Source organism: Trematomus bernacchii, unplaced genomic scaffold (assembly GCF_902827165.1).
Source record: "Trematomus bernacchii unplaced genomic scaffold, fTreBer1.1, whole genome shotgun sequence".
Lineage (NCBI taxonomy): Eukaryota > Metazoa > Chordata > Actinopteri > Perciformes > Nototheniidae > Trematomus > Trematomus bernacchii.
Genome location: NW_022987581.1, coordinates 2852484 through 2866991, shown reverse-complemented (window position 1 = coordinate 2866991; position 14508 = coordinate 2852484). Strand labels below are relative to the sequence as shown.

The window sequence follows — 14508 nt, the reverse complement described above, 5'->3', positions numbered from 1 at the left end:
ATAGGGTTTGTGTGACACAATAATAAACATTTAAAGTAACTGTATTTGTAGTTTTCCATCCCAGTTACTGCTAGTACAATTGTCATTAATTTGTTCTCCATGCTATATATATATATGAATATATGAATTATGCAAAGTGCTGTATAAATAACGTCAGAAAATAATAAAGTTCATCAGTTGTCGTGGCCGAGTGGTTAAGGCGATGGACTAGAAATCCATTGGGATCTTCCCGCGCAGGTTCGAATCCTGCCGACAACGAACAATAATTTTTTGAAACTAATTTTAATAATAGTTGTATTTAATTTAAATTGTACTTTTACACATTAAGCTGTATATTCAAGAATCATTAGGAAGACATTCCGTGTTGATGGTATCGATATAAATACTAGATGCGCCTGAAGTCACCACTTTAGCGGTTTTAAACTATGGTTTACACTAAAGTGATGCAACAGCGCCACCCAGTGGTTAGGTTCAATGATTTAACAAAATGGATAATGCTTTAAAAATACTAAACTAAAGAAATACTGCAGGTTTTGTATAATTTTACACATGTATTGTCATCATTTAGGAGCCTGTAAAGTACGATATATCTGGTGTTTCATTCATTTCATTTGTATGTACTGTTTCATTTCATTTCATTTTTATTTGTCCCGCTCATGGTACGCAAAACCAAATGTACAATAATTGCCAACAAAACATGTCTCTACAAACACACCATTGAGCGAAAAGGAGCAGGGAGAAGAATAACATCTTATATGACCTGCCCCTTTCTAAAAAATAAATAAATAAATACAAATAGATGGTCTTCACAGCCAAACATAACAGTATCTTAGGATACCAAGAGAAACACAAAAAATACTTATTTCCAAAGTGGGAAATAAAGTATTTTTTGTGAAACAAAGCAACAACAAAAAACAACAACACCAAAACATCACATGTATAAGGAAAAGGAAATCATTACAAAAAAATAATATAAGAAAACAATTAAATACAGAAACTGTATATGAACTTAAGAAGTTAGAGTACAAATGTGAACATGTATACAAACAACTTAATGGAAGATAAGATACACTTTAATAATCCCAAAATTTGAATTTATTTCGTTGCGGCAGCATGTCAAACAAAGTATTGCACATAATTAGAAATAAAAAAGAGTGGAAAATAAACAATCGTTCAATATAAACATCCCAGCATAGAAGATAAAACAGAACTAAAGAGTATAAATATAACATTGACCATGAAGATACAAATATATTGATTATCTGACAATTAAAACACTGTTGACGGGCTAAATTACATTAAATGAAGTCAAATGTAGAGTGAAGAACTGTATAATCAATAAAGATAATTAAAATAGAATAGAAATAATAATAAAGTGCAACAAAAAGACTAAATAAAAATGTTTACATGAAGTAAAAGTTGTATTACAAAATAATTAAAGTTGACAACAGATATACATCTTGTCTATCCCAGGTATTTTCAGCCAGTAGGGGGCAGTGATGAACCATGAATCAGAAACAGCGCAGTAACTCTGAATTTAAAGACAACTGTAGCATCAGCATCAGAGTTAGAGGAGACCTTAGACAGTTATTATTTATATAGATTCATAGAGGTAACACTTTCATGATCAATCATTATAAAACATATCATATATATTATTCTGAAATGGACCAATCTGCACAATGACTACTTTTACTGTCGCTACTTTCACTATATTTTGATGAGAATACTTTTCTACTTTTACTTGAGGAACATTTTGAATGCAGGACTTTTACTGTAACAGAGTATTCCTACACTCTGGTACTTCTACTTTTACTCAAGTACAAGATCTGAGTACTTCTACTTTTACTCAAGTACAAGATCTGAGTACTTCTATTTTCACTCAAGTACAAGATCTGAGTACTTCTACTTTTACTCAAGTACAAGATCTGAGTACTTCTACTTTTACTACAAGATCTGAGTACTTCTCCCACCTCTGACCAGAACTGTCGTTGCACTTATTTATTTAATTGTTATTTTTGTTTATTACCCTTTAGTGTTTTGATTGATTGATTGAAAAGTTTATTAACAGCTTGTATATTGGGTACAGTACAGTACAGCTCAAAACATACAATTGTTAAGGGGATGCAGACCAGAGAAAGACTTTCGTCTTGTTTACATCAGGGTCCCCCATTTCCAATTCATCATATCATTTAAGACATATAAGACATATTAGACATACAGATGGCTTATTTACAATGTACATACAGGTGGATTTTTACATACAGATGGCTTATTTACAATTTTCATTTTAGGTTTCGTTCTAATACATCCTAACCGGACATTTAAGACATACCAAGTCTACAGATATACAGTTAGTAACAGAGTCTAAAATGCGAGTATATACATAGATGGGGGGGGGGGGGAAGCTGTCCATTGTACGACAGGTTGAGATTTGTACCATTACCGAGGCCAGTTTTGCAATGCTCTCCCCCTAAGGTGCTCTTTAAGAGAGGTTTTGAAGGTAAGTATAGTTTTACTTTCCTTTACAGTTGTGGGAAGAGCGTTCCACCTTGATGTGTAATCGCATGTCTTCTGTTGAGAGCCTCTGTGTCGCATGTCTTCTGTTGAGAGCCTCCGTGTCGCATGTCTTCTGTTGAGAGCCTCCGTGTCGCATGTCTCAAAAGACTGCAATACTTTTATATGTATTTAACAATTCCTTTTGAATTGTGTCAGTAACAGAGCAGATGAGTGGAGTCAGTGGAGCGGACTGAAACACACTCAGATCAGCTGGAGGCGGGACGGGAGTCAATGGGTCTCAGCGTCAGAATGTGGAGCAGACGGAGCAGCAGACCGAGGGTAACATGAAGATCTGAGTGAACCCCTTCAGGCTCTGAGAGAGACTCCCTCCTCTTCATCACTCATCTTCATCATCCTCTGCACCTCGACACACACTGAGGATACGTTTCATATCCTAATGTACTGTACTGTATTTTCTTCAAGTTTGTATCTTCTTGGTCGAATGCACTTATTGTAAGTCGCTTTGGATAAAAGCGTCAGCTAAATGCAATGTAATGTAATGTTGACATGTGGCCTCATGTGTGTGTAGTTACTCAGTGTCTGACTCACTGTCTGGTAGACCCCCCCCCCAAACACACACACACACACACACACACACACACACACACACACACACACACACACACACACACACACACACACACACACACACACACACACACACACACACACACACACACACACACACACACACACACACACACACACACACACACACACACACACACACACGCTCTAAGACCCCTTGCTGTGAAATACAAATGATGTGCAGTATATATATATATGCCGTTAATAGCTGTGCAATTTATACCTGGATTCTATTTCTCAAAACTGTAACAGATGGATAGATAGATACTTTATTGATCCCAATTGGGGAAATGTGTGTGTTGCAGCAGCATAAAAAAAACAACGCAATAAGAAACTAGAAATAAACAACCCAAAATATTTCTGAAATAGAAATAAAATAGCATTAAAAAGTAAAAATAAATAAATATATATACATGAGGAAATAAAAATGTCCAGTAACAAATACAATACATATATATATCTATATCTATCCTGCACAAATATAATGCAGGATATAAGCTGTCTTTGGCTCTTTTATGCTGTTAAAAAATGTAAATGTCCACTCTGTGGGAAGAATAAAGTTATGCTGACTCTGACTCACTGCTGGTGTCTGCGAGATTTATTTTTTAAAATATTTATGCAACACCAATCTACTGCTGATGATATTTAGATGATGGGAGGTAAACACACACAAGCAACATCATTACACCGTGTCTGGATGGGGAACATCATCGAAGGCTAAGAGGTCAAAAAGGACTTTGAAATGAATGTTTAAACTGTTATTAAAGGGACCCTATGATTTCCCCTCTCCTGTAGTGTGTTCTGTTGGTTTTAGTGCATGTAAATGGTCTGCAAAGGCTACAATTCATACATAAACATACAGTCAAGACTCGGGGGCGGAAAAAGGTATTCAGATCAGATAACACTCATTTAAAAAGAAAATAATCAAGTAGAGTTCGTCAAAATGTGCCTTTAAAGAGTCCCTATTCTGCTTTATGTAGGTTTTAGTGCATGTCAATGGTCTACAAAAGCTAAAATACCTGTGTTCCGTCCAGAAGGAGTTTCTCTGCCACTTAAACGTTAAAATCTCTTCAGCTTGTGTTAACCACAGACCTTATTGTAGGCTCACAACCAAAAACACATTCAGAAAACCATTGACTTCCAGCCATAATTACAATCACTGGTTAAAAGACAAAAAAAAATAGTAGAGAAGTTCAAACGAAGTCTCAAGAGTCCAGGGAAATCGAAGCAGAGACGACACAAAACAAAATCTCATTTTTTAATAATTGCATTTTATTAATTGAAAAAACAAAAAAACAAATGCAAAATAAAAAAAAAGAGCCAAAAAACAAAAAAACAGGTTCATTAGGTAAGACGAGGCGAGAGACACTTAAATAAGAAGAGTTCCATGTTGGCGGGGGTAAAGGTGGAGGAGGCGGGCTGATGGAGAAGGTGTGTGTGGGGGGGGGGGGGGTAAATGTTGATTTATTATATACACTGTTTATCTGGGGGGGGGGGGGGGGGGGGGGGGGCTCAAAGTAGCAGGTCGGAGACACTGAGACACCAGAGAGAAAGGCACTATCCAGAGAGAAAACACGGTAAACACACACACACACACACTGGACCAGAAATCAACAAAGTGCTAGACAACACAAGAAGCTGATTCCTCAACTTTTAGCATCAAAGACAATCTCTCAGTCTCCTGTCTGATTGGTGATTATCCGAAGGAGCTCCGCCTCTTTGCTACGTGCAGGTATAACAAGGAGGAGACGCATGCATGTCATCAAAGTGTGTTCAATGTACACACACTCTTTTTTCTTTATTTTGAATCCCTTGCATGATGTATAGTTTGGTTCAGTTCTCCGACCGCTGCCCTCGTGTCTGCGGAGCTACATTCACTGACCCCCGGAAATCAAAATGGCTGCAATAAATACTTCTGAAAAGGCGGCTGACCCCCTTTTTTTTTTTTTTTTTTTTACACTTTGTATAATACGACAGCTCTTCTTCGCAGCATTCATGGCTCCTCTGCTGGTCGGACAGTCTCTCCTCCGGTATGCATTATAGACAAGTTCATTCAAAATGGAATTGACGACCCCTTTTACACATCATGCTGTTCCTATCCGAGAGCCCCCAGACATATTCAGAAAAACAAAAAGACGACTCAGCACTCCCCTAGAGCTACTAGGGCGTATCCAGACAGAACATAATTTACAAAAATGGAAAAAAATACAATTTGTGATGAGAGGTAAAACAGACAAACACATACAAATATATAATATATATTCTTAAAAAATGGATTCTCTCTATAGTTGATTTATTTATACAGCCGAGAGGCCGATGTACAATGCTCACGTGCCAACGATCAACCCGTCGCCCACTGTCGATTGCATCTTCTTTGTACATTTTTTTTTAAAACCATTTCTTTATTTTTTACATTTTTTTTCTTTTCTTTTAAAACAGGTTTTTTTTCTTTAAGGGGTGATTTAAAAACAACATGCGGCAAAGAAGAGAGGAACACAAAAGACAAAAGGCAGAATGTTAAGAAGTTAAGGACAGAGGACGTTTCCCCTCCGATCCATCCTCCATGTTTTCTCCTCAGGACGAGGAGGAGGAGGGTTTGATGGGATGAGATCAAAATGATGCTGTTGCTGTTGTTGTTGTTGACATGGTCTGACTGTTCTACATGTTCCTGTTGACGGGCGTGACGTAGTTGCGGGGGAACATGCCCGTCTGGCCGTGGCAGCCCCCCTTCCACCAGTTGGGGTCTGAGTTGTCGAGCACCTGGATGAAGTCTCCGCGTCTGAAGCCCAGCTCTCCTTCCTCCTGAGGGTCGAAGTCAAAGAGAGCCTGCACGTACGTGGGGTGCTGAGAGAGGAGAGAGGAGGGTTAGCTAGGATATAAGGATCATTCAGACACATGTAAAAGTTATCCTGGCTGCTTCTCTTGGTAATAAAATACATTATTACACGGCTTAGTTGTATACTTGATTCTGATTGGTCCATTCAGAACATGTGACACGTTGTTAATACAGTACTACAGACCGCTGTCAAGGACCATAACGACCGTTGCTAAGGAGGATCGAGAAAGAGAAAGGAGGTACAGATACATGAACAGAGTAATTAATGAAGACTTTATTAATTAGAGGAATATCCAGAAGCTAAAAAAGGATAAAAGTCATTAAATAAAGATATTATTATAAAAGTAAGAAGTTAAAATAAAAATGTGAGAGTAAAGGTAGAAGAAATGAAAGTAGCTCTCTGCGATATTCTTAATATTAAATGGTCTTTAAACCACCGTACCCTTCCTTCAAACGGTTTCAATTTAATTCATTTTAAATAACACAAAATCCGACCTTTTTCCGCGAGCGATAGTGACTTTTATTATTAGAAAAATAATTAAAAAATAAATTCATGTCCAAATATTTAAACACCAAAAAATAAAAAAATAAAAGTATTTATATAAATATTAGAAGTCAAATTAAGACGGCACAATAAAAAGAAAAAAATGTCCAATAAAAGATAATAAATATATGAAGTTTAAGTAAAAATGTGCAATAAAATTAAGATAAATCTAAATGATAGTAACTCTGCGATATTCTATTATACTGTTTTTCATCAATATATTACAGGTCTCAGATATATCCAGAGCCTGTCTCTGATTGGCTGAAACACCAAACAGAGCATTGCAGCATTACCCATAATCCCCTCTGTTTCAGCCCTGTTTCCAAAGTGCTGATTCTCTGTCTGTTACTTTAGATGAAAATAAGGAGCCCCTCCCCACGCCCCTCTGAGAGATATTTGGTTACAAAGAACTCAATGGTGCTCTAGGAGGAGATTCAGGTGATAAGGTGGGGGGGGGGGGGGGGGTTACCTTGGTTTCTGATTGGCTAATGGTTACACAAGACAAAACATCGTTATGACATCATAAAGTGGCCAAAATCTGATCAACTCATTTTCAGACAGGTTTTTATAAAAATGGATCAGGACAAAAAGAGAGAGAATCTTTGTTCCTGAAACTTTCAGAGTCTCTTTCCACAGAGGGGACACATGGTTATGTAGAAGAGACATGAAGAAGAGGGGACACATGTTGATGAAGAAGGGACATGAAGAAGAGGGGACACATGTTGATGAAGAAGAGACATGAAGAAGAGGGGACACATGTTGATGTAGAAGAGACATGAAGAAGAGGAGACACATGTTGATGTAGAAGAGACATGAAGAAGAGGGGACACATGTTGATGTAGAAGAGACATGAAGAAGAGGGGACACATGTTGATGTAGAAGAGACATGAAGAAGAGGAGACACATGTTGATGTAGAAGAGACATGAAGAAGAGGGGACACATGTTGATGTAGAAGAGACATGAAGAAGAGGGGACACATGTTGATGTAGAAGAGACATGAAGAAGAGGGGACACATGTTGATGTAGAAGAGACATGAAGAAGAGGGGACACATGTTGATGTAGAAGAGACGTGAAGAAGAGGGGACACATGTTGATGTAGAAGAGACATGGAGAAGTGGATTTTGCATAATACGTTACGTAAATTCTAAAGAAACCCACCTTCAAACAGGTCATTCAAACTCACTCTACTCTGTCTCTCCGTCTCTCTAACCTCTGTGGTTTCTCACTTCCTCTCCTCTTCCTCTCCTCTCCTCTTCCCCTTCAGCTCACAGAAAACCAGCTTCACAGCCGCTGACTTCCTGTGTCCAAATTTCAAGAGAAATCTGCACCACTGTTCCTCTTGATGTGTGTTTTTTAAAAAAGGTGACAAAGTGTACTCGCTGTGAGCTCTTCAGCGTAGCCTCACTGCTGCCGCTTACTCCTCAAACTCAGAGATGAATTCTGATTTGAGACTCAATTTGTTTTATTATAGAAAAGAGAGACGGCGAGTTACATCCTCAGCTTTCCTCCAAACTGCTGAACTAAGAAAACAGACCTTCTTATTAATGACAGAATGCTAGAGTGATGTAGGTTTTAACGGTAAATAGATGAGAGCAACGCTAACGTCACCTTCGGAGGGAAACAAAGCTTCGGTGCAAAGTGGAAAGCTGTAGTTTAATGAAGCCAAAAAGCTGCTGTGTCGTGTATTGCACCTCAAACATTAAATATATCCACAGTTACGTGTCTCTGTACTTCCTCTAAGAAAGAAGGACAGTACAACTAGAGCTCTGTGGCTTCAGAATATTCACAGAGACCCTAGGTGCTATCATTAGTTAGCTCGTTAAACCCCCTGTTTAATATGTTGACGTTAGCAATATATTTATAGTTTACAGTAACCTAAGTTGGACAGACTATTAAAAACAGCTACATAATGTGGCTTGATGACAGAAAAAGTGACAGATGTCCTTTAAAAACTACCTGGAGATTCAATGAGGTAGATAAACATGTCGGGGTATCACACCTCGTCCACCGGCAGAATGAATGGACATCGATCGCCTATTCATTCAGATTTAACCAGATATCCAGCCAGATTTCAAACGATTTAATGTAATTGTTTGCCTGACTGGCCATTAGCCGCTTTCACACCAAGTACTTTGCCGCACTTAGTTCCCAGCACTTAGTTCCCAGCACTTAGTTCCCGGCACTTAGTTCCCGGCACTTAGTTCCCGGCACTTAGTTCCCCCATGGAACGAAGAGCAGATCGCGTTCACACCGGAATAAGTCCCTGAGGGAGGATTAGGCAAATGAAGCCGCTGACGTCACTTCTTCTTCTTCTGCTTTGGGTTTACTGGCAGGCCGCAAACAACTTCACGGCGTATACTGCCACCCGGAGTCCCCGGACGGAAGTCCCCGGAGTTGGGGACTGGCTTCAGTAGAAGCTGCTGGGACTCCCAGCAGCTTCTACTGAAGCCAGTCCCCGGAGTTGGGGACTGGCTTCAGTAGAAGCTGCTGGGAGTCCCAGCAGCTTCTACTGAAGCCTTCAGAGTAAATCGCCAGAACGCCGACACCTCCTCATCTCCACCGCTCCCATGTTTTCTTTTGTGTTGCCATAAGTTATTCTCTCTCCGTTGGTGCGCTGGGCTAATGCTAATGCTAATAATGCTAATGCCAGCAAATACAATGGCGGCTTCAAAAAACTTTTCCGAGTTGTACGGGTGTGGTTTGCAATTCGCCCAACCAATCAGAAATTGTTACTTTCTTCTCCCCAGGAAAGTCCCACCTCTCCAGCAGGGACTAAAAAGGGGGGACAAGTTCTCTGAACTAAGTTCTCTTTTTGGTGTGAACGCAAAATCCCAGGAACTAACGGAACTAAACGGGAAAAGTACTCCAGTGTGAAAGCGCCCTTTGTAATCGGGCTCCTTGTAGATAGAAAAATCAGAAGTTGTATTTACCGCCGTTCAAATGACAGTGTTTTCCCCCAAAAAGGAGCGTGGCCCTAGCTCTCATGTATAAATAATAATAATAATAACAATGACTTAGATTTATATAGCGCCTTTCAGGGGACCCAAGGTCGCTTTAGAGCCAAAACAGGAGTAAAAAAAACAAACAAAAAAAACTGTCACTTATAAACTAAGTCACTATAAAGCACTTTTAGGGCAAATTATTGCAAAATATGATTGCTGAAGTCTAGATATAACTTACGTTTTTAGATTCTCGGTTTAGCATTTAATGGGATAATTGAAAAAGACATTTGACCAATTGGTTGTGAGCAGTGTGAGTTTGAACTAATAGAGAACAACACTGTGGGTTTGAGAAGCAGTTACTGTTTCCTTTCTGATATTAGTTGTATCTCAAGTGATTCTCGCTGTGACAAAGAAAGGGTTTGGCTGCTGATAGTGAAGTAAGTCAATAATCCTACTGGTTATTTACTTTGTGGGATTTTAGTTTTAGGAGTCGTTCTCACCTGGGGAGCCTGCTCGATGTCTCGCAGGAAGATTTGTTGGTTGCGAGAGACCGAGGTGGAGCGATGATAATCCACCAGCTCGTTGAGAGAGTTAAACTTCACCACCCACAGGAAGTACTTCCCCGCTCCGTCACGGAGAACCTTGAAGTGCTGGACGTCGTTTCCAAACCTGCAGGAGGAACAGAGAGGAAACGCATCATCAGCTCAAGTTCAATTTCTGACAGGAATGAGTCCTAAACTCCAGAAGTAAGGCAGCATTTAAGCACGTCTTGTTCCCTCGTCTGGAAGTTTTTTCTGAATGTGCTTCTGGCTATCCTGAAATAAAGTCTGTGGTTAACACAAGCTGAAGAGATTTTTTACATTTTGTTCCTGTCATAAAATACCCCACTGGTGAATTTAAAAACAAGTGTCTAAATGAGACGACTACACGTCATCACGCCCAACATTAGCCTCCTTTAGCTAAGCGGTGGTGACGTGAGGTCATGTGACCGTGCTGTAGTTCCTTTATAGCCCAACATTAGCCGCCTTTAGCTTAGCGGTGGTGACGTGAAGTCATGTGACCGTGCTGTAGTTCCTTTATAGCCCAGCATTAGCCTCCTTTAGCTTAGCAGTGGTGATGTGAAGTCATGTGACCGTGCTGTAGTTCCTTTATAGCCCAACATCCAAAACCACATGGAAAAATCCCATTGACTTTTTGTGGAGGGAACCATGGAGATGCTGCCTTCAGGGTCAGACAACAAAACAACGTCATCACTGCACCTCTCTTTAGTCATCAAAGATTTGAATAACAGGAAGTGGATCACTCAGACGTTAATCTTGCTTAACAAATGGACGACACATGTCTGATAAGTGAGATCTCCAGACTTACTTCTCCAACTTCAAAAACAACAGTTTGTTTCACCCTCTCTTTTCTTGGTACAGCATGTTATATTATTAGTAAGTGTCTTAACATTTGAAAGAGGAAGCGTTATTTTTTTATCCTCACTGTCTCAGTCTGTTTCTCACTTCCTGCACTTCTATCATCCGGTAATCTCTTTTAATAATCCCCTACAGACAGCTGCAGTTTGAGGCAGCTAAAGGCATTGTTTCGTAGAGTTTTAATGAGAATTAGGGCTGCAAAAATAACCAACATTTTATTAAAATCGCAATATAGACTAGTGCATTAATTATTTAAAAAATGATCATCCCTCCAATATCGCAAACCATATTGCAATTGAAACATCAGTCAAAAATAATCGCAGATCGTGCAGCCCTCACACACACACCAGGTGTAGCCGAGTTCACCAATGATAATGATCCTCACACACACACTCCCTTTTTTGTTCGCAGTGTGGAGCGACTGCAGTTATTAGTCAAATGAATCGATGAGATGATATTGAACTCAGACGCTGTGACTAACAGGAATCCAGACAGTAATTATTATCCATATCTCCCACTTTACATGTGACCTGCAGAGGAAGTGAGCTGTGTGTGTGTGTGTGTGTGTGTGTGTCAGCTAAATCACTAAGTACTCATAGGGCTGAGGTCCAAAAACAACAAAAAACATAACAGGCAGAGATGGAAAATAACTACGTCCTGCACCTCAGTATAATTATGAGTAAGGCTGAATCCAAATCTAATCTAAATTGCAAAAAGCACAATATTAGGTAAAGGCTAATTATGTGAACATATCTGAATGGAGTTATTGTGGTGTTGCATATACGTATGGTTTGGATAGGCTAAATCGTATGTACGCAATACACTTAGAAGTACACAAATAATCCAAAATTGGCTCCACATTTACGAGTCACAACATGAACAAACTATTCTATGTATTAGTTCAGTAATAGTGATTATTATTCTATGTTTATTTGACTGTTTTATTATTGTTTTTTATTGACTACTGTTAATATTAAGTGTTTTTATTTATCAAAAAGCTACGTGTCACTCAGTTTAAAAGAAAGGAAGGGGGTGGTTAGTATTGTTTGTTTATGCTTAAGGTTTGTTAGCTCATGTGTTAGCTCTTGTGTTAGCTCATGTGGTAGCTCTGGTGTTAGCTCTGGTGTTAGCTCTGGTGTTAGCTCTGGTGTTAGCTCTGGTGTTAGCTCTGGTGTTAGCTCTGGTGTTAGCTCTGGTGTTAGCTCTGGTGTTAGCTCTGGTGTTAGCTCTGGTGTTAGCTCTGGTGTTAGCTCTGGTGTTAGCTCATGTGGTAGCTCTTGTGGTAGCTCTTGTGGTAGCTCTTGTGGTAGCTCTGGTGTTAGCTCTGGTGTTAGCTCTGGTGTTAGCTCATCTGTTAGCTCATCTGTTAGCTCATCTGTTAGCTCATCTGTTAGCTCTGGTGTTAGCTCTGGTGTTAGCTCTGGTGTTAGCTCATGTGTTAGCTCATGTGTTAGCACTTGTGTTAGCTCTTGTGTTAGCTCTTGTGTTAGCTCATGTGTTAGCTCATGTGTTAGCTCATGTGTTAGCTCATGTGTTAGCTCTTGTGTTAGCTCTGGTGTTAGCTCTGGTGTTAGCTCTGGTGTTAGCTCTGGTGTTAGCTCTGGTGTTAGCTCTGGTGTTAGCTCTGGTGTTAGCTCTGGTGTTAGCTCTTGTGTTAGCTCTTGTGTTAGCTCTTGTGTTAGCTCTGGTGTTAGCTCTGGTGTTAGCTCTGGTGTTAGCTCTTGTGTTAGCTCTTGTGTTAGCTCTGGTGTTAGCTCTGGTGTTAGCTCTGGTGTTAGCTCTGGTGTTAGCTCTGGTGTTAGCTCTGGTGTTAGCTCTGGTGTTAGCTCTTGTGTTAGCACTTGTGTTAGCTCATGTGTATGTAAAGTGCTCTTGCTCTATAAATGAAGTTTAATTTGATAAAAAATAAATAAATTTTTCTGATAGAGCTTTTACTTGTAATAGAGTCATTTAAACTAATGGTTTTAGTATGTTAACTTAAAGTATGTGAGTTGCTCTTCCCTCCCCGACAGCAGAGGGCAGCACAGAGTCTCTCAGGAAAAAGGAAGCTCTGTGACGATGAGTCAGAAACACCAAGTATGGAAACACATGAACCATCTCTGGTGAGGAGACTGCCCACTGAGGTAAGCATAGAGGAACATCGTATTTATAGAAAACAGCACGTGTGTGTGTGTCTGTGTGTGTGTGTCTGTGTATATGTACATCCTTACAAATGCATCAAAATGTGCATAAAGCATGTTTTTATTCACGCAAACAACCTGCTGTCTGTGTGTGTGTGCGTGTAGCCTGGGAGGTTAGTGTGAACTGTTAATGACAGGCGGGTGTGAGAGAGAGAGAGAGAGAGAGAGAGAGAGAGAGAGAGAGAGAGAGAGAGAGAGAGAGAGAGAGAGAGAGTGAGAGTGTGTGTGTGTGTGTGTGTGTGTGTGTGAGTGTGTGTGTGAGTGTGTGTGTGTGTTCCTCACTTCACAGAGAGAGAGAAGTCTCCCGGTGCGCTCTCGCTCTCTCTGATGAGGAAGGCCCCGTCGTGCCTCTGTTTGTTCAGCATCTCTTCTGCTTTGGCTCGAGGGATCTTCCCGAAAAACCACCTGGAGGATGTGTGTGGGGGGGGGGGGGGGGGGGGGGGGAGAAAACAGGTACAGGTGAACGTCTGATAAAGCATCTGATAGGCTGACACAAAGCAGACCCCTTTCATCTCCCTCAGACTGGATATATGCTATTAAAACATAACAGAATACTGTCCTTCTAAAAATAAAATGAATTTCTTAAAAACTTGTGAGTTTTAATATTATTTACGTGGGGGCTTCAAACGAGCCCGGTGGGTTTTCTGTCTCTTCATCAACTGTTATGTTTGTGAACTTTTAAAAACTAAAATGTATTTATTTCATGTTTACTAAATGCCTTTACAGTCTCTAGGATATGTCAATGATTAGCAACGACATTGATTTTATTACAGCTTAAGTTATCGATAAATAAAATTAAAAAAACAGAAATGTCCCGAATGAGGCACAAGAGTTAACTCTGTGTGTCTGTCCAGTTGTAGTTCATGATTTAGCATATATCTATTTACATGTTTATAGACTTCGTGCACTACTTTGTATTTTATTATACATACTTTGTATTTTATTATACATGTTGCATCGTTGGAGGAGCTCAGGTCAGAAGAATTGCATTGCCATTTCTACACTGAAGCTTTGTGCATATGACAATAAAACCTTTGAATTTGAATATTATATTAGCATGATCCTATATTTAGAATCTGATTCCACTTGAGGGTGTGTGGCAGTGAAAGCAGCGTGGCCAGTAGGTTATGAATGACTCACGAAAATCACACACACACACACACACACACTTAGATGAACTACTGGATTTTGCATTATGACTTTTTTTTTTTTAGGTGGATTTTTGAAATATGAGGACAGACATCAAAGCTTCATTCAGAAACCTTAATGGGAGTTTTGAATATTAATAAAAATGACCTTCAGTTTGCCCACAGTTCACACCAGGAAGTGATAATAAAGTTACACCAGCATCGGCCGGTTCCTATGGAGCTGGACTTTCATCCGTACTTCAGGAAATAGATTACTCATTATCTCATAATCGCGACGAAGCCAGAACAAAA

At 39.7% G+C, this 14508-nt stretch overlaps 1 protein-coding gene and 1 non-coding gene across 3 annotated transcripts in view; one reads left to right on the top strand and one right to left on the bottom strand.

The window, feature by feature from the left end:
- The first annotated feature begins 176 nt into the window (after positions 1 to 176).
- trnas-aga lies at positions 177 to 258 on the top strand. The gene has a single exon. It is a non-coding gene; the product is annotated as a tRNA-Ser (tRNA).
- Positions 259 to 4633: 4375 nt separating this feature from the next.
- grb2b (growth factor receptor-bound protein 2b) overlaps positions 4634 to 14508 on the bottom strand; it is a 64325-nt gene continuing 54450 nt past the window's right edge. For both annotated transcript variants that reach the window (XM_034127073.1, XM_034127074.1), the window contains exons 4-6: positions 13352 to 13474; positions 9972 to 10140; positions 4634 to 5991 (exon numbers count right to left, since the gene is read on the bottom strand). In XM_034127073.1, coding sequence (XP_033982964.1) covers positions 5806 to 5991; positions 9972 to 10140; positions 13352 to 13474 — 478 coding nt within the window. In that variant the 3' untranslated portion in view covers positions 4634 to 5805. The remainder of the gene's footprint in view (positions 5992 to 9971; positions 10141 to 13351; positions 13475 to 14508) is intronic.